Source organism: Erythranthe guttata, chromosome 13 (assembly GCF_056151865.1).
Source record: "Erythranthe guttata isolate IM_541 chromosome 13, IM_541, whole genome shotgun sequence".
In the NCBI taxonomy this organism is placed as follows: Eukaryota; Viridiplantae; Streptophyta; class Magnoliopsida; order Lamiales; family Phrymaceae; genus Erythranthe; species Erythranthe guttata.
The window spans coordinates 13,561,648-13,583,624 of NC_142545.1; the positions used below are offsets into that span (position 1 = coordinate 13,561,648).

At 28.7% G+C, this 21,977-nt stretch overlaps 1 protein-coding gene across 2 annotated transcripts; it reads right to left on the reverse strand.

The window, feature by feature from the left end:
* Nucleotides 1-14,178: 14,178 nt before the first annotated feature.
* ATI1 (mesoderm induction early response protein) lies at nucleotides 14,179-17,148 on the reverse strand. Of its 2 annotated transcripts, none has more exons than XM_012992670.2 (3): nucleotides 17,032-17,148; nucleotides 15,575-16,406; nucleotides 14,179-14,567 (listed from the first exon to the last, which is right to left on the reverse strand). In XM_012992670.2, exons 2-3 carry the CDS (start codon nucleotides 16,388-16,390, stop codon nucleotides 14,463-14,465), a joined length of 921 nt encoding a protein of 306 aa, XP_012848124.2. In that variant the 5' UTR covers nucleotides 16,391-16,406; nucleotides 17,032-17,148; the 3' UTR covers nucleotides 14,179-14,462. The 2 variants fall into 2 exon arrangements, with proteins under 2 accessions (XP_012848124.2, XP_012848118.2); XM_012992664.2 differs by having other exon boundaries at nucleotides 15,575-16,390; nucleotides 17,032-17,137.
* Between the last annotated feature and the right edge of the window lie 4,829 nt (nucleotides 17,149-21,977).

Here is a 21,977-nt window from a genome sequence, read left to right on the forward strand (position 1 = left end):
ATATTAATTAAATGAATTTGAATAATAATATTGCCAGCTCGATTCAATTTGTTTATAGACTGCACTAGTTCCATGCGTAAGCTGAACGTGATAATGAAAATGACTATTATGAATAAATTAATTAGTATCATTTATGTAAAAATTCACGAGGAAATAATTTGTTTAATTTGTAATAAATGAGGAATTTGGTTTTTCTATCATGTTTATTAATTAAAGGATGATTTTTTGACCTGTTCATCACGCGTCCAGATTCCACGTGGCACCAATATTTAAGACCAAAGTTTTGTTATAAATACATTAAAATACAATTTCACATGCCAATATTTTTGTAAGATCAATCGAAATTATAGGATCGAGTACACGCAGTGCATGAATCAGTTACTTCTCGACAACATGGTCAGATTCGATATCTTAATGGGCGTTGAATCACTATAATTTATGTTCCTTGAATTAGTATCATTTTAAATATCCAATTCGGACTTTAAATTCTTTATCGAAAAAAGAAAATAGAATATACTATATTTTTTGACAAGATTCGACTACTATTTTTTCACTAAAACAAAAATAATTAAACATTAATTTATTTTTAATTGCTTTTAAATAATTTATCCTTAACACATTCCATATGATTTGGCTGTTACAGTGCAATTTCTTTTTTTCAAAAGATAAAAAAATTCTAGTTTACTTCTTAAAATTTTCTTCCAAAATAAATTTTACTCATAAATGAAAAAAAAATTGAAAAAAAGTCTCAAAATATAGTCTCCAATTGTAAACTTAAATTATGGGTTGACAAAAAAGCCAAAATCACAAAGGAAAGAACCAAAAGAAGACTAGGAGTGGGTCCCACTCTTAATAATCATTGACTAATTGGTCAATTTGATGTGTCACGGGTATAAGCATAAAGCACCGGATCATTCCTTTTTATGCTATTTTCCAATTTTATATTTCGCCCCACCCTACCCCACCACCCCCTACCCCACCCCCCTTAGATTCCTGCAGTCTCAGGACTTTATTAGCCGGTTCAACTGAAATTCCTATTTTGCCCCAACTTCTCCTTGAAATTCTTTTTTTTTTTTTTTTTTTTACTTTTTTCTATCAATTTATGTGACGTGCAATCTCAATAAATTAATAACATTGTTTAAAATAATAATTTCTTTCGAACATAACTCGATAAAAATATATTAAAGTATTAGTTTAATAATTTAATATTTTACTAAATCAATATAATTTTTTTAGTTATTAATTTAAATATGTTTAATTGTACCTTCAACAAGAAGTTCTTGTATTCAAGAAGAAAAAATAGCACACCAAGAAATAATCTAATTGGTTGAGAAAAATATACTATATTCATTTTATTCAAGTTTCAACTATTTCATCAATAATTTTAAGTTGAATCAAGCCGATCGCAAATGATTAGTGTAATATAATATATATTTCTCGTAGAGTTTGTAAGCTCACTCATAGCACATTTGTTTTTTTTTTCTTGGTTTTTTAATTAATTTATTTATTTATACCATTGCACTTAATAACTACAACTTCTCTTGTCAATAAAATCAAAAGAGGAGAAAATTTGTTTTAATTAAACTAATGTTTTAAATAATTATCTCCACATGGTTTGACATCGATAAATTCGCATACAACGTCAACCATGGGTTTAATTTTTCATATGTTGGAGGGTTTTCTTTTATTAAATTTTTAAATACTGTTTTTTACTTTATTTTTATTGTTGCAATTTTCTTTTCCCCATAAGGTGGGGTCTCATTTTTTTTAGTAACATATTTTATTTATTATAAAATTAAACAATTATATATGTATTATACCTTTGGTTCTGAGTTATAGTACAATGTCAATATTGATAAAAACATATAATATTGGGGTTTTGTATCACAATTTTTATTTATTTTCTGTAATTTTCAGTTTTTCGTATTTTTAAAATATAATATTTTGCCCTAAATATCACAAAAATAAACAGCTGGCTTGGAACCAAGACTGCTACAATTTTCAGACATACTCAAGGTTCCGGGTCGATTGATCGGACCCGACTTGTATCCAACGGATAATTAACCGGGTTAACGGGTCAACGTCCTGAAACCACAATGTTAACTGTAATTTAAGGCTCAAATACGATATGCGAATCGTTGGTTAACTAACCGATGGCTCGATGCTAATGCTTTTTTTTTTTTTTTTTAAGATCAACAATCACGCGCAGTTGTTTGTTCGTTTAAGATCAACATTCAAGATTAAAAATCATTTGTCAATAATCAAATTTTGATCGAATCGATGAACATTACCAATTTACCATGCGCACAATCCTATATGTTTCGTCCCAATTTTTTGAATTCTTATAATTTTTTTTTTTTCAAAAATAGTATAAATTGGAACCATGAAAACGGTGGGTACGATAACAACCGTAAACCAACAAGTTGGAACACGCCCGAAAATGTGTGTTTCAAGGGTCGGGATATCAACTTAGGAATCGATACTAGAATTCAGAAAAATCGTCCAATTCGTGGAATCGAACCCAAATCGGTACAATCGACATGCTTTGACAATGAGGTTGGTGAGCATTCATCGTTTCGTTTAAGAAAAAAAAAATTAGGCTCACATTAATTACGTAAAAAGGATGAAATCGATGACAAGACACGTCACAACATATTTAAAAAGACTAACTAGTTAATGAACTTATACTAATTGATCATAATTGCATACATACACATGGGAACAATTAATCCATTAAAATAGATAAATTTCTTAAAATACATATATAGAATACCTAATTAGTACATATAAATAAACTTTTCATAATTCTTAGATTTGAAGTATTCATTACAAACATTAGCAAAATAATAATTTATATATATATATATATATATATATATATATATATATATATATATATATATATATGTGTGTGTGTGTGTGTGTTGGTGCCTGGTTAATGGTGAGCATGCCAGCTATGGGCCAGGCTGGCAATAGGAGCAGTCAATTGTAATGAAGAATAATGAGCTGGGCCTATAAAGATGTACTGTAGGTGTCTTAGCTGTCAAACCAAAGCCCAACTTTTCCCAAATTAATCCTCCCACATTTTTATTTATTAGGGTAAATTACAAACACCCCCCTGAGATATGGTCAATTTACGAAAAAACCCATATTGTTTGGATAATTACATCTACCCCCTCAACTATGATTTTTTCTTTACACCTCCACCCTTATGGTGTCAAATTCAACATAATCATCTAGATTTCGTGGAATGTGCTCTAGTTTGTACTCATTTTGTGTAAAAATTCAGTTTATGATGCGCCACAATCTGATATATACAAGCCAAAAAACACATATTATGATCATCTTGCTTCAAAATGTAGAATTTGAATGGGATAAAACGGGTACAAAAGTGATAATATTCCATATAATCTCAAAAACTCCACTAAATTTGAGGAGTTGAGGGGTGGTTATAATTATCCAAGCAATAGGGGGGTTTTCGTAATTTGATCATACTACCTCCGGGGTTGGTTGTAATTTACCCGATTTATTATTAATAATACACACACCTCATCTCATCTAATCAGCCGTACACCATTCAATTCCTTTTCTTTTTGTTTAATTTCGAATTAATATATATATTATTTTCTTTATAATTGATAACTATAAAAGAAAAAGAATATTCTCTTCTTTGTCTTAAAAATAACATGTTGCCAATTATTGGATATTTATATAGTTATAAATGCCATGAAACTGCAAATAATTGAAATTTTGGACCATCGATCTATAAGGGCAATGGTATATCTCAGTTTGGATAATCATCATGATCCAAATTTTTATGAAGTATTTTTATTTTTATTTTTTAAATATTAAAGAATAAGGAGAGTTTCGTTCATATTTTCTAAGATAAATCCATGCTCATTTCTTCGTCCTTTCGGTTTGTTTTTAATTAATTTTCATTTTCCTGTCTTATATTTTATTTTGATTGGTTTTTTTTTTCTTGTCAGATATATTAATTGACTATAATTAATCAACTAAAGTGTAGTCGATTAATGAATTTAATGAATCGACTACTAAAATTGTTGTTGATTAATGAAATTGATTACTAAAAGTAGTAAGAACAACGGAAACGTCGTCAATGAAACCCACCACAATTCAACAAAAGAATCCAAAAAATAACAAAAACAACTACGCAAGAAACGAAAATCAACTATTTTTTACAAAATAAATACACAAAAATAGTAATCGATTTATATAAATTGGATGATAAATTGATTATGGCAGAATAAAAAAGTACCACCGTTATGTCCACAAGTCCAACTATTTTTTTGTAAAATAAGGAATCAATAAACAAAAATCGAAAAAAAAATTATAGTTGATTAATCTTAATCGATTACTAAATCATAGTTAATTAACCATACTCGAGCACTGAAACATAGTTGATTATGAAATCAACTCAGTTCTGCTCAAAGCCCCGTCACCAACCTCCGCTGACTTCCTCCACCCGTGCTGTCAACCTAATAGGATAATTTGCATCAATCTCTTGTGGACTATATGGTCATTTAACAACCACATCACACATTTAAAATTTTATTAACCACCTCCCTTCAACTATGGTCTTTGGTAACCGCACCCCGAAGTATTGAAATATTGACATTCAGCTCCCTTAATTATAAGAATTTGACAACCACACTCCATTAATTTTTTTGACTAATATTTTTGTGAAAAATATACATTTGCCCTTCATATCAACAATAGAAGTAGAAAAATATCTAGGTTGAAAATTGGAAGGGTCAAAAATTAAATTTAAGGTAACTATATAATTATCATTTCAAATTATAAAAATTAGAATGAAAATAAAAAAAATTAGACATAATTACAATTTTGCTTCTTTCAAGTTTAGAAAAATTACATGAACCTCAACGTATGACAACATAAATTTACCAAAGCTCTTGTACAAATTAATATTATAATTTTTTTTTTGAGGGAATTAACAAAAGAATTACTTGAGATTATAAAAGTAATTATTACTCAATTTTACAAAGTGACCAAAGAAGATGAACTGATTTATGAAAAAAGAAAAAGAAAATGAAATGGTCATGTGATTTTGCTTATGAATTATGTAACGTCTCGAGGGTAAAAAAGACAATTTGCTTGTGAGTGAGTCAAGAAGCAATAGACAATAGTCAACCCTCACAAGAAATTGTCGGTGAATTCGTCCCGACAATAAAAAGTAGTTTTTTGAACCCACAAAATTAGGAGTAAGAAAGAAAAAGAGAAAAAAAAAAACGTTTAAAAGGTACTCCTTTGTAATATTATACTATCTTAACATTTCAAATTAACATTTCAAAAGTATTTAAAACACTTAATATAATTAATGTATGACAACAATATTTGTAATAAGAGATATATTGAACTATTATAATAAAATTTATTAGTGATATTAGTAGAGAAAAAACTGAACATAAAATAAATTACATAGATGCTATTAACAAAGGAAACGGAATAACAAAAAGTAAAAATGTAAAGAAAAACAAGAAAGATAAAAATAATAGAGAAAAAATATAAAAATAAAAATAATTACGAAAATATCATTAGAGTTTCATCGTATTACTCTAGCATCAACACATTTTTTATATAAAAAAGTTTGATATAATTAATTGGGCACGGGGCGGAGTTCTAGTACATAACTTGTAACATAATATCAAGTAAATTCTTAAATAGACGCTGAACCAACATAATAATTGAATTGATTAATAACTACATTAAAAAAATAATCATATGATACTTTACCCTAGAAAATACTTTAATTTCCAAATAAAAATAGATAATATAATAATGAATATTAATTAAAAAATAAATTCAGTAGACTAAAGCTTTGAAAACCTAAACAAATGAGTTTAAAAAGTACATCTTCTGGGGAAGGTTCACTGAGTTGCACTTAAACCAAAGAGTATGTATTATTTTATAGGACTTCCATTTGGTTGTTAATTAAGAAGCATATAATTAATTAACAAAAACTGTGTATTATGTGAAATTTTATTAGTTCAGTATTTTTTTCAGTCTGACTCGTAATTATGGAAAATAAAAATAGATATTATTATCTTGTCAATCGAAGCCTTGCTTTTTTTAATTTGAAATAGATAATACATAACATCCTGTAATTTCTTGGCATAATTAATCTTATATATATATCTTATTAATAAAAGGAAGGTTGTTCTGGTGAAACCCTAGGGTTTTTTTTCCCGCTCATTTTATGGCTACATTTGTCATTTAATTATTTTTTACTTTTATTATTTATTATTTCAATTTTCATTTAAACTAATTACGTATCTTTTAATGATATATTATTGTGTGATGAATTCTTTTATACCATTTATTTATTTAATTTTTTTTTATTTCAATTTTCATTTAAACTAATTTTAATGATATTTTAATTCTAAACTAATTACGTTTTTCAAGGAATTATCCTGATTTTCTGGCTACATTTGTCATTTAATTATTTTTTACTTTTTCATTTAAACTAATTACGTCTCTTTTAATGATATATTATTGTGTGATGAATTCTTTTATACCATTTATTTATTTTATTATTTTTTTATTTCAATTTTCATTTAAACTAATTTTAATGATATTTTAATTCTAAACTAATTACGTTTTTTTCAAGGAATTATCTAGATTTTTCTCCCACACCAAATCTACGTATCTTTTATTATTTTATTATTTTCATTTTATTAATCTTATTAATAAAAGGAATTTTATCTTATTAATAAAAAGAAGGTTGTTCTGGTGAAACCCTAGGGTTTTTTTTCCCGCTCATTTTATGGCTACATTTGTCATTTAATTATTTTTTACTTTTATTATTTATTATTTCAATTTTCATTTAAACTAATCTTATTAATAAAAGGAAGGTTGTTCTGGTGAAACCCTAGGGTTTTTTTTCCCGATCAAATTTTTAAATCAATCCCCTCCTTTTATCATTACGTATTCTACCTCATCCTCCTTTTTTTTTTTTGGAAATGTCTTCAATCTCAAATTTTCCGTATTTAATTTGATCCGATAAGATCCATTCGTGATTTGGTATTTTTGGTAATCACATTATCCGATTTGTGTGATTTGTTGATTAATCGCAAAAGAAACGGGATATGATGAGTTTGTTAATGTTATATATCTGAAGTTCTATGTATCATTTAATGTGTTCAATTTTTTTTTTTTTTTTCTCCATTCCAAAAACCCTAGGGGCAGGGGATTGTTCTACAGCCGTAAATATCATCACCATTAGTCGGAGTAATTTGGATTCAGGAAATTTGTAATTCAATAATTTGAATTCGTGTAATTGCAGATTTTTTTTTCTTTCCATATATATATATATATATATATATATATATATATATATATATATATATATATATATATATATATATATATAATTGTTATCTTACGCACGTCAATGTCTTTAGAGTTGTACATTTTCCATATATACATTTTCCTATATTTTTTTTTTCGGCCATTTACTTCCTATGATTTTGAGGGAATTTATCATATAATTTTATAGGTTTGATTGAATGCAGGAATTATGGGAAATAAGGATAAATCTTCCAAGGTGTAATCAAGGAGACCGATGAACCTACTCACTTTTTGTCATATTGAAAGTAAGTTCAGAGATAAAATCTTCAATTTCTTCTATTTTTTACGACGGACACTGTTACTTAAATTATATTGGATTCGTTGATGAATTATGTGATAATTTTAAATGAAATCCTTTTAATTTATATTGTTATGCTTAATCAGTGAAAATTAGGTAGGCCGAGGAAGCTACTATTGGTTCTTCATATTGTTTTATCTGTTGCAATATTATGCTTCCAACTTTGATTATTGTCTGCAGTTCGTTTAGCAATTATTTGTTCAACGGGCGTGTTCAACGGGCGATTTCTGGCAACAATCCAAATTCTACATAAATACACCATATAGTTTTAAACCGTACATCTACATAAATAACTATCCACTAAGCATAACATACATATGGACGTGTGTGTTATTATATGTAGATCTACGGTTGAAAACTACATGGTGTAATTCACTAGGTGTAGGTTCTACAAAAATTCAACCCCTAAAAATTATATTGGTAGTGATAGGGACTACAAGTGTACAACCAAGTGATTGTTACTGTGTTAATTTTATTAGATGCATTGAATTGTTCGTTGCATGCTGGGAAAATAATCGACAATATAATTATGCAATATTTTTTTTGCTTATTATGATGTATCATGAAATTTTGACTAGAAAAGTTCTTTATTTCCATTTTTTATGGTCTTTCTGCAATTAATAATATAAACTATTCTAATTTTGACACCTTAAATTTATGATATAAACGAAATATTATTTTGCATTAATTTTGTTCTAATCCCGTGCATCGCACGGGTGAAATTACTAGTATAAATTAATGCTACCACAACCCTAAGTAAACCTAATGACATTCTTGTAATTTTTTTTTTCTTCTTTTAATTTTCTAATTTTCATTCTTTATTTTTTTATGAATAAAAAAGATTAATGTGGGACAATCCTAAGCAACTCTTGTGGTATTTTTGTCTACTAGTTTTGTTTATTTTTTTCTCTACTATTTTTTTTTTTAACTTTTTTCTCTTCTTTCTTATCTCAACCGAAAGATTTAATGTTTTCTTATTTTTTTTTTATTACATTTTCTTCGTTCAAAAATATCTTTGTAATTATATTTTTTTTCCTGTTTGTTTTCCTAATAATTTTCTATTTTTTGTTTTCTAAATATTATCCCCTACATCGCACCGCGAAAATTACTAGTTACTTTAATATTAAAATTTCAATTATTATTATATTTGTAGTTTGGTTCGTATTAGTGAGCATGTTTAACTACAATTGATGTTATACTTGTGAAATTAAGCAGGCCAATTTGAGGGATTATCATGCCCAAAAAAGTTTCCCTAATCCAATTTAATTATGTTAACAATACTTCCCTTGACCCAATTTCATCACACTTAGGGCCCAAAGCAACCAATTATATTTAACTAGTTTCTAAATGCTTTAGATGTTGTTTGCAAAGCTTTTAGAAACAATTTCAGAACTTTTTTTTATTCATAATTAGTTTCTAAATTTGTTATGTTTTTTTTTCTCTTAAAATAGGTTGTTTTAAAGTCTTTTAATAGCATCCGTAGACCTATATTTTATATTTAAGTTGATTTTCCAGCATATTTATAAGCATATAATAACTTATTATACATTTAACCTACAATCATTAACTTCTGTTTTTTAACGATGTTTTGTAAACACCAATAATATAAATTAAGTTGAAAAAATTTCATTAGAAGAATTGTGGATCAGTGACCCTACTTTAATTTTTTAATGGTCATGTCATCAATAATATGAACAAAATTGCACTATTATTTTGCAAAAATTAAAAAAATAAAATAAAAATAAAGTGATAGATAATTATTGTTTTGCCAATGATGAGAGGAGAGCATGCCATGTGGCGATCACATTCTTTCAGATAAATGATTTATAATGGAATAAAAAAGTAATTCTTGTTTATTCACGTGTTACTTATTCCAAAATCCAAATTGGAATAAAATTGAATTGTCTTCTCATGAAATTGCAACATTATATATATATAGTGGCTCACCACCTATCTTGTCAAACTTTAATCGGCACAGAAAACTATGAAACAAACTATTTTGTGCCGTTGCTTTGAAAAGAAAAGTAGAATGCCATTTTTGTAGGATACAAGCTGACGTGTCACCCTCTTATTTTTTTAATTGTTTTTTTTAACTATATCATATAATATGATTTTGAAGAATATTTAGAGGGTTTAATTTAAGTTTAACTTTGCGGGGCAAACAAATTAATTTAATTGTTAACTTTGAGTTGGCAAAAGTTTTTGAGAAGTGATTCTGAGTTTTTTCTGGGTGAGAATCACTTTTGAAGTGTGAGGTATATCAACTTTTGCTTCTACATTTCTTTAAATTAATTGTTTTAAGCTATAATTCAAAATACATCTATGGACTTTCGTTTTATATTCAATTAATTTTTCTGCATATTTGCAAATACTTAACAATTATAAAAAATAAGTACTTAACATTAACTTAATTCATAATTACAAACTTCAATCTACAAATAAGTTCTTACAAAAACCACCTATATTTTGGATATGGGCAATTACCTAGCTTATGGAATTAGTATATTATTTTCAATGTCACAAAAAAAAAAAAAAAAATAGTAAATCATTTGTTAAATAATAAAGAAAATGATGGGCTTCTTAATAAATATGAGTATTAATCAATGATTAAGCCCACTTTCCATATGAAAAGCTTATTCATGTGTCCACTTTGTCCAACAATTTATTTTCCCAAATAAACCATATTTAATTAATTAGGCCTTAATCCCATCAGCGCCCACAGATTAAACTAAACACCCCCACCCTAATTAAACAAATGTATTAGATTAGAATTAACATAAACAAGGTTAGGATATTTGTATTAATTATTTTGTGTACAAGGTAGGGTTTGATGAAAGGAGCATGTGCGAAGAAGAAGAAAAATAAAATGCCCTCGAAATTCCAAATTATATTACATATATCAGAGTTGTGTAAGTACGGATTTTGAATTTAATAATTTAAGGATTATTCTCAGATTCCCACCATGTTCTGCTGCACATGAAACAAATTTAGAGAGAGAGAGAGAGATATCTAGAGAGAGAGAGAACAATTAAATATTATATATATTTACAGTGGGTTATTGTTTTTTGAGAGAAGCATAGCAGCGTAAATAATAATGTAATTGTGCATGCATGCATGCATGGTAAGTAACTAGGTATGTATTATTGCAGTAACAATATATATATTATATATATTATATAAAATATAAAATGAGATAATACACAAATCACAATTGGGTGTATGAGTGGATAAGGAGGGGGGGCTCTGTGAAAATGTACTGCAAGACCACGTGATGCTCACATGGTGGAACTGCAAATAATATGTGTGTGTGTGTGTGTGTGGAATCATTTTCAAAAGTTTCTTGTACTCTTCAATCATATAATATAATTTTTATTCAGTTGCTACAAAATTAAATTCCCTACCAAAATTTAATTAATTCTCAAAATATTATTTAATGTTTATTTTTTTATATATAATATTATATGTTTGCATTTTTAATTTTAATTTTAATTGTCCCCAATTTTGTACACCCAATTATTCAATTTGACCCCCCTTCTTTTCCATGGCATCTCATTATAGTTTTCTGCTACCTCTGCTAGTAATAATTATATTTTAATTTGTCATTTATATGATATTAAAAGGTGGCAATATTTTACTGCACACACACTCAGAGATGAAAATCTTACTGCTTAATGGAATAATAACTATTTTATTAATTAACCGTGAATATATATATTCAATCTATATTTTTTTTTGTTTTGTTTTTGTATTTATATACAATGTTACTAATAAATTAATTTAAAGAAATAAAATTATCAAAATAAATAAATAATAATTAAATGAAACATACTCAAATAATAAAATTATTTATCAAATTAAATTATTTAAATTAATTTTATGAAGTTTGATATTACAAAGTAAGTAATATAAAAAAATATCAAATATAAAGTTTTAATAAAGTAAATTAATTTCACCGGATATATTTAAAAAAATTATATATTAACCTAATAATTTGAGTCATCCAATCCAATCATGATAATAATAATATATTTAGACAATATTATAATTAATTAATTAGTTACATAGGATCCTAAATTGTAATAATATGGTTCCAAGCCATTTAAAGACAAAAGATAATAATAATAATAATAATAATAATAATAATAATAATAATAATAATAATAATAATAATAATAATAATAATAATAAAGAAATTGGTTACTAAACATACAAATGAGAAACTGTTCAATGGCTTCTGAATAATTACAATTATTTATTATTTGAGTCATTAAATCCTATTTCTGAGGCATAAAATTGAGAAATATCTATATTTATTTGTTTCTTAGCGCCTGTTGTTTATTTATTTATTTGGATGCCCTCAGCAATAAAGTAATTATTAGTATTTATCATGATCTCAGCATTGTTTTCAGACAGAAATAAAAAAGGTTGGCAGATTATTGGACCAATAGCTGTCGATTGTGAGTGAGTGTGTGTGTGTGTGGGGATAGTATACGGTCTGTACCATGATATCATTACATGTACCTGCGACTGTATAAATGGTAGAATTCTCAGATATAATTCAGAGCTCTGTTTATCCAAAATTAAATTCAGAGGTCTGTTTGTAATTGTAATTATTCTTGAGAAGTGGGCTTTTTTATCTGTGAAAATCTGGAATTGCCACGTGAAGCCCATTTTGCATGTGGCAGAAGCCCATTTTGATGGGGACAAAAGGGTCAATCAAGATTGTCCAAAAATACCCCATTCTTGATTATGTGTATAATTAATTATTGTGTGTATGAAATTGCAACTGTATTTGAATTTATCTGATAGAAAAATCAAGGATATATATGCCTCAAATTAATCTTGAAGGCCACCTTATCTTGCCTTTTAGGCATTTTTTATATTGGAACTTTCAAGGTCCAATAATACAATTGTATTTCATTATATTATTTAATTTTATCTTGGCTAATTTTATCTTGACAACCAAACGAGGCGTAAGATTGTTACGTGGTAATTTGAGCAAGAAAACATAGTTTGAGAATTAAGAAGAAATCAAGAGATATGAATTAGGAGGAGAATTAGAAGAAGAATTAGAGAGGAGAATTAAGAGAAGACAAAGGGAGATTAATTGATTCTTAAACTTCATCCTACATGTTCTTCGTAATAGTCCATTTATAGGACAATTCATAGCCCATGAACTAACCCACTAAACCCCACTAAATAAATGCATTAACGTGACATTAAAACATGACTAACAGCCTATTTCTATGGAAATAATTAACTAAAATTGAACTACCCACTAACTAATTAATTTGATTAATTCTTTCTACTAATTTAATAATTATACGTATCAAAGATTAAATTGGATTTCAAGGCCTCAACAACTACAAGTGATTTCGGGGGAATATAAATTTTGTAAACTATTAATTCAGTCCGAATTTAATGCCTTTCCAGTCTATGATTGGAATCTAGTTGCTAATGCTTGTAAAATCCATAACGGGATATTAGATAAAACGATAACAAAACTCCTAATTGTAGGATTCTCAGATCAATTAAAAGGATGGTGGATTACTATCTTACTAATCGAGAATCAATTCAAATTATCGGCTCTATAAAAACTGACGAAGAAGGAAATACTATTTTAGATGCAGACCGATAACCCCCAACAAGATGTCATGACAACTCTAATCTTAACCTTTTCTTTACACTTCATAGGTGGTCTTTCACATCTGAAAGACCGAAATACTGAACTTCTTTCAAACCTCAAATGTAGGAAATTAAGTGACTATAAAAACTATAAAAATACATTTCTATCTAGAGTAATGCTTAGAGAAGACTCTAATCAACCGTTTAGGAAAGGAAAATTTCTAGCAAATTACCAAATCTTCTGGGAGAAAATGTTAGAAACAAAATTAGAAAAACTAGTGGAAAACAGGTTATACAGTAATGAATTCAACTTTTTTTGTTTTTCTTTTACAAATGCTAAGCCCAGAAAACACCTTCTCCTTGTGTTATGAATCATGGAGCTCAATAAATCGATTTTTTTTTTCTTTCTAATAGTTATATCTAACTAATCTCTAGCGAACCGCGGTCAAAAAATTGTGCATGCAGCAATCCGTTTTTTTCCGGAAGAGAGGTTAGCTGGAGAGCTTAATTTGTTGACGGCAATATATAAATATCGCGGATAGCGATCCAATAATTATGAGAGCTTAACTGATGTACCACAATATGTTAATAACCTGCATTCTATCCTTTTAAGCGCACACCGAGACCTTCATAGGCAAACCGTTTTCGGCAAATGAAAAAAAATATCGTTACAGTTTTGAAGGTGAGCAGAAAAAAACCGAAAAACCGAACAAAAAACCAATAATTCGAAGTGTTTCTAGCCGTTCAGAGTGCAAACTAGTTCGGAGTGGAAACTATTGGTATGGTTCGTTTTTTTTTCGTTCCCCTGAAAATTTGAACAATTCGATTCATGTATAGTGCAAGGGTGAATAATCGAAGCGAATAGAAACTTGAAGAATGATTTCGTTTTATGTAACAATATATGAAAAGATGCCTCTAGAGAACATGAATTAGGCAGCATCATGTTTCCTAAGTTAATAATACATGCAAACAACCACCCAATTGCTTCGGAACGGGAGCCCCGCAGAAGCAAAGACCACGCATTATATTCGAAAAATATTACAGCATAGTAAGAACAATGTGATTACTTAACTCAGTTTTCAAATTACTTTTAACACCACCATAATCAAATTCGAAACTCTTGCCCCGATTTGGAAACTTTTCGTCATCATCTTTAACGTTCTGCAGAGGTGCTCCCTCTGATAAGTGAACCTCGTCGGTTGCCACCTACAATCACGTCTTTAAACCTATATATCGGACCCAGCACCCGGCCCATCCTCTGCACACCATATATACATGATCAAGTCAATATAAACAATAAACCAACTAAATGCAAGAGCCTAAAACACTACTTCTGATCGTCTATATTAATATACACAATGTTCACATGTCAAGATCACATAGTATATGAGATATATTTAGTAGCAAAACATTTACTATGGCCGATATAAAGAGGTAAGGAGCAACAGCTACAAAGCCCATGAATGGTTTCTATCTGTAAATTACAATAGTGAAGTTTCGTCGGAGATCTTCAGCCAGTAATAACAAGCAGTCTTTGGGAAAGTGTGAAATTTGTTACATTTCTTTCTCCTTTTTGTCCAAGAACGGAGGGAAAGGAATTACGTTGATGAGGTACACCGAACAAGGCAATGCTTTATAGAGCTCCCTCAAATGGAAAACTGAAATATCTAATAACAAACTCCATTTTGGAATAGGCCCTACGCAATCTACAACCGGCCCTTTTTTCGTTTTTTTAAACGTATAATTGTATTTTTTTTTAAATTTAACTGAGAATGATTTTTTTTTTAAATTAATTCTTTAATAAGACCTCAAGAAACTAGAAAACATGTATATAATATGTAATAAGGCCTTGATAAACTTGTTCTGGAAAGATCTGTAAATGATAAACAGAGCCAGAAATATATTGTTGCTCTCTGATTCCTTCCCCCCTCAACAAGCAATCCACTGTCACTAAGGTGAAGATACTGGTTTCTCATACAGACACGAGTTAAGACACACGCACAAGGTAAAAATAGCATTTTGGGACTTCACCATGCTCTCCCTAATAATTCATGGAAAGTAAACACAACTACAATAATCAAGTCGGACATAAATCAATTACATATCAGTAAATTAGGTCTACCATGATCAAGAAGATAGTTCACATATAAGCATGGCATACTGATCTGGAAAATACAAAAGACCATCCATTACTAGCTTTCTCAGCAGGTAAAATCACTAACTAAACAGTTACTATGAGTTGATACATATGTTAAGAGTGATTACCTCGTCGTTAATACCAAACTGCGACTTGAGGTGCAAAATCTGCCACCTCCCTTGCTGCCACCTGTGACCGATAATTACAAGTCCCATAACAGTTGCCGCAATGAAAATAGACCAAAACGTATTCGCCTCCTTAGCGTGTTCATATAGAGAAATGGCCCGTCTTTTCCACCAAGCTTCACAAGGAAGGTCAACACCATCATATTTATCTCCCTCAGCCGACTTCTCGAAATTCTGCAAGTCTGAATCCAATGAACTTTCAAGAGGTTCAACCGAGTCACCACTCTCCTCGGTATTATTAGAATTGCCTATTGCTGTTTCACTATGCAACGAACTAAACTCGGCAGTGCTGTAAATATTCTGCACTTTGTCAAAGGACCCATCTTTTGCAAAATTCTCACCACTGACAGACAACGTGTTAGCCTTCTCGTCGAAAATCTGAGTTCCAGGAAATTCATCAGAAATCAATCCTTTGATAGTCGCATTTTCTTCATCCTTCAACTCCGATGTAACCCTTTCCTCTTTAACCAACTCAGAAACACCATCTTCACCATCCTTTTCATCATCTATCTCATTGTATTCAGGTTCCACTGGCAAATTCTCGTGCTGACTCGGAGGAAAAACGAAGTGGCCGGACATAAACATAGGGGTTGAAGTTTCGGCGTCGTGTTCTCCTCCACCTAATTTACCTTGGCTATCTTGGCTTGAATCAACATGCTCGGGACCAGGAGCAGCAGCATATGCTGATGCAGTGAGTGATACAACTTCCCACTCATTTCCTCTGGGAGCAGTTTCCTTCTCTTCTTCATTATCCGCCATCTAAATCCAAGAACTCCTATTTACAACAAAAATCGGTGCAAAAATATAGGTAACAGATATTAATCACAACAAAATCGCACGAAGCTCGATGTACACGAACCGCATGACATAATCCTGCTCAACGAGAGCATTCAGCTATAAAACATCGCTAATAGACATATTCTCAACTCAACGACGACAAAAAAAAGCACAATTATTTCCGAGCCAATTTACTTTTGTCTGATATTTTACACATGGTATCAATCTGAACTTATTCGGTGAATAGATGCCAGGAGATTACACAATCAGCAAAGAGTTCGATTAATATTCGATTATTCCCCAAAAATAAAATATTCAGCAACAAAAGCTACAACAATCATTCAATTGTACAAGCAAGCACACACGTCTGCTGCAGCTGGATTAACGATCGGCGACGATAAATCAATTCACAGACATAATCGAGATTCCAAAATAATAAATTAAAATCAAAACTCATCACATAAATCAGCTAAAACAAAAACACGCAACAGATCCGAAAATAGAGAATCGGAACACAGTAAATAATCCAGTCAAAGCAGAGCTTAAAATTCGAATCGGATCGTTTTAAATTCATCACCACATAATTAAATGAAATAATTGATTGCAAATCAAAGAATACTTACGGAAGAGGAGAGTAGAAAAGATAACGATCGAATGGAAAGAAGAGAGGAAAATGATTGAAGATGTCTTGGGAACTGTAATTGCTAAAAGAAAAATAAATAATTTAAGGGCCAGTATTTATATGACGATAATTTTGGGGTGAGGGGACAGCCGGTGATGGAGTAGTGGGGGTCTTTCATTTTTTACCGGCTATGGAATGGAACGACGTCGTTTAGAAATGGTTGCGTGCGTGGGGAGGGAAAGGATTTACTGTTTCGCGGTTTATGTGGGCTTGCTTTTTTTGGCTGTAAATTTTTGACGGCTGAGATTAAGAGAAATATAAATTTGTGGTGGATATGAGTTGTTTATTCATCAGGCGAAATGTAAATTTGAGGAAGCTTATATTCATCAGGCGAAAATATAAATTTGGCATCACACTTATAATTCAATAAATTCAAATATTCTCAATTTTACAGTTTATATTTAAATCATACATACATTGATTGCATACATCAAGTGTTTATATTCCATTAATTTGTAGATTCTACTAATTAAATGGGTTATGTTAATTTTTTTATTCATTTCATAAAAACTTAATAGTTTACGAATTCATAGAATTATTTAGGGTTGGGCATGGGTCGGGTTGGGTAATTATCGGCCAATTATTTACCCGACCCGACCACCCAATTTTGTACAAAATTGAAAACCATTATCGGTCCGATTATTATGGATCGGATAATGGTTGGCAACCGACTTTATCGGGTAAACAATGGTGGTTGGTCGGTATTATCGGTGATTTATTTATTGTTATTTTATTTTATTTTAATTTTTTTTACAGTAATATGATGTTTTTTTAAAGTTTTTTAAAAAATATTCAAAATTTTGGGAAAATTTATATTGTAAAAATCTTAACTTTAAAATTAAGAGTTTTTTATTAAATTTTTACAATAAGTAAATATGTAATGAAGAATATGAAATAAGAATTATAAAATAGAAATAGTACGGAGAGGTTTATAAATTTGTGTTTTGAATTTTTGAATTTTAACTTTTTTTATATATTATTTTAACAATTAAAAAATAAAAATTACAAGTAAATATTTATAATAAGAAAAATTATTAAAAAAGTTGTTAGGTCGATAATATCGACCAACTAACTTTTAAGTAAATTGAAAACCACCGGCCGATCCATTTATATATGGGTCGGTTAAAATTACCGGCTCGAAAAAAAAAATTATTGGCCGAAGAAGGGGGTCGAAACTGGGTCGGTTGGCCGATACAACCGACCCATGCCCATCCCTGGAATTATTAGAGGAAAACAACTTTATTCATCTATGATCCACGAAAACTTCTATACACCCGCGTTTTCACGTTTCAGAAGTGTTTTGGGGTTGCTTCTCAAATATTTAAAAATATTGGGATGTTTATGGTAATAATGAAAAATACTTAAATGCGCTTCCACTAAAAAAAAATCCAAAAGCTATTGAAAATAAAGACTCGGAATTACCTACACCTAAAAACATCTTAAATCTTACATCTCTTTTTTCACTTCTAGTAGTGTATTAATATATTTTTATTTAAATACTAACTCCATACTAAAATAAATTTATATGTCCGAATGTAAGTTGGGAATGATAATTCAAATTGAAACTTATAAATTATCTATAATTTGTAAATACAAGTATGTAATAATATATATATATATATATATATATATATATATATATATATATATATATATATATATATATATATATATATATATATATATATATATATATATATATATATATGGGGTTATTTTACATACCCCTAGCCACCAAATAAACTAGGGATAAACCCAAGCACAAATCATCCTTTGACATACCCCCTGGAGAAGCGAAAGTACTATACTACCCTTCTATGCAATTTTCGGCCGAACTGCATCAGCATATATGGTCCTGCATTTATCATTTTCGCTGATTTATTTATTATTATTTTCAATTTTTTTTTAAATAAACCTGTTTGTAAAATATATATATATATATTTTTTTAATTTTTTTTTAATTTTTCTTTTTTAATTTTCAAAACAATATGTTTACAGTTCTGAAAATAACTACATGTAACTATAGTACCTATAGTAATTCATAGTTATGTCCGTTTTCTTTCCCCATGGTTTTAGTCGATCAATTGTATGCACACACGAATACTGACTTATACAAAATAAATTCATAAAACCCCAACAAAAAATTTACAAATTTCAAATTATAAATACCATCAGAACCAATAAAATACAAATAAAAAATACATACGCATATGTAACTACATGTTACTATAGTAATGTATACAGTTTATTGAACAAATCAGATGTAACTTCAAAGAAAAAATTTGACACCTTCAAGGAAAGGATCAATGGCCTTCATTAAGCTGCAATTGCAAAATCAAAACAAACAGAAATTATTTTAGTGCAAATCAACAAAATTTGAAGAAAAACATCAAAACACTCAAAAATCAACAAACACTAAGAGATCGAGAGATAGAGAGAGAGGTTATTGCTGGGGAATGCAAAAAAATATAGAAATAAATATGAAAAGATAAAAATAAACGAAATTACCATCAACATATAGATCCCGACGAGAGGAATCCAACGGTGGATGACCCGTCAAATTTCGACGGGTGGAACACAAAATAAAGCTCCGGCAAGACCACCGTCCTCGAATGAAAAAAAATTGCAGAAACAGATCCGCGCTGGAAACTGAATGAAATCACCACCAAAAGAAAGAGCTCGACGAGAGGAATCCAACGGTAGTTAAACCATAGAATTCCGACCACCGGAGAGAGAGTTATGGCTCCGGGAAGCAATTTCGCCGGTGAGAGGTTTGTAGAGGCGGAATTTTGAATCTGGGAGAAGAAGATAGAGACCGTGAGTGGCTAGGGTTAAAATTGATTTTAGAAGGGTATTATTGGAACTTCAGGGTAGCCCAGGGAGTATGTCAAAATATTTTCGAAATGACGGGGGTTTCCCCGGGAGTGTAATCCACTTGGTAGTTTGTTCTATATAATTTGGAAATAAAGGGGGTCTACAAAATAATCCATATATATATATATATATATATATATATATATATATATATATATATATATATATATATATATATATATATATATATATATATATATATATATATATATATATATATATATATATATATATATAAGTTAAGCATTATAATATTTTTTAGAAAGTATAAATATACCCCAATACTTTTATTATTTACATATTTTCCCCACATATCCGTATCCAACTTTTTGAAAAATGAGGTTTTCCCATGTCTATTTTCCGGTTTCACAATGTCAGCGTTCCGGTATACCGTATACGTGCTACATAGTTATTCATACATCATTTTTCTTCAATATTCAAACAAACTCAACTATTCGTTTCTTGAAATCTATATATAATATAAAAAGAGGATCTATGCCCTCAATGATTGACATGTGGCAAATGATGATGTCATTTATCAAAATTGCTTAGTTGGAGTTCAATTGATGATGTGGATTTTTCAATTGGTGAGTTGTCAATTTTATTTTGGTATGTATTTAAGTTATTTCCTATTTACCATTTATACACTCATTTAAACAATTACCACGTGTATATATATTATTTCCAAAATTAATATTTTATAAATTCGAAGTAAAAAAAATCTTATTTACATTTCCAGTATTTCAAAATATATTTATTGGCAATCTTTTTAAAAAATTCAGTACACTCAATTTTTTTATGAATATTCAAATAATTTTCAGAAAAAAAAAATATTTTTTTAATATTCAAATATTAAAATAAAGGAATACAGTTTTTTTTTTTAATTTTCAATATTCTGGAATATTCGAATATCCATTCAATAAAAAAATATTAAAAACCATATATTAATATTGTTTAATAATGCATTAAAATTCGATTTCAAATTAACATATTAATAATATATTATGAAATTTAAAATTTTATTATTAAAATACAAAAAAAAAGACAATAAAAAATAAACCGTGTATATTTTATTTATTTTAAAATTTTCTAAAATCAGAATATATATTTTATGATATGAAATTTGATTTCTTACCTATTTAAGATGATTATATTTAATTGATATAGTTAGTTTAATGAAAATATTCAATAACTATAAATATTGTTTAATATTTTAAAATTAATTCCTAATCAATAGAAATCAAATCATCCGAATTAAATTGATTTGATTTCTTACCTTTTCTTTTTTTCCTTTTCCACCTATAATCATGTCATTTGAAATTTGAATTCAAAAAATTTCCTAATTACTATACACTTATCAAAGCTATATAAACCCCCATCTATTTTTTTCACCCTACACTATTCTTCTTCACCCATTCCATTCGAGTTGTTTTTGTTTTCCGTTTTTCGTTTTCTCTTTTTGGTTTTTTTTTTCTGTAATTTTTTTTGAATTGATTTCATTCATTTATCGTATTATAATTGAATTTAGATGGTTTAAATTCGTTTAATATTTTTATTTAATTGAAGAACTATGCTAATACTTTTTCTTTATGTATTTCTTGCAGATGTTGTTTACGAATCCAACTTATGTTCTATGTGCGACATTGTTGCGGTTTGCATATAATTTCTGTAATTTCATTTATTTATTTATTTATTTTATGTAAAAGTTTGTATTTAGTTTTTTAATTTAATTGACTTATACATTTACCATTATCAAAAAATCCATTATTGTTTTGTCAAACAGAAATGAAAGAAATTGACATGTATTGCATGTGGAAACGTGAACATCAAAGATTTTTTATTTTTCTTTGATTTTGAAAAGAGGATTGGACAATATTGTTGTATGAATAAGTTTCACCACAATTGACATGTCAAACGATATCTGTACTTTTGCTTCATTAGTGCAATTTTGGAGTTTGATTTTATTTTCTTATAGTTTACATATCTTACATTCATTATAATTTTCTATTTTAT

Coding starts and splice junctions, on each gene's coding strand:
- ATI1 (XM_012992670.2), bottom strand. CDS start 16,390: ATGGCGGATAATGAAGAAGAGAAGGAAACTGCTCCCAGAGGAAATGAG. Junction 14,568..15,574: donor AGTTTGGTATTAACGACGAG/GTAATCACTCTT, acceptor TATGGTGTGCAG/AGGATGGGCCGGGTGCTGGG.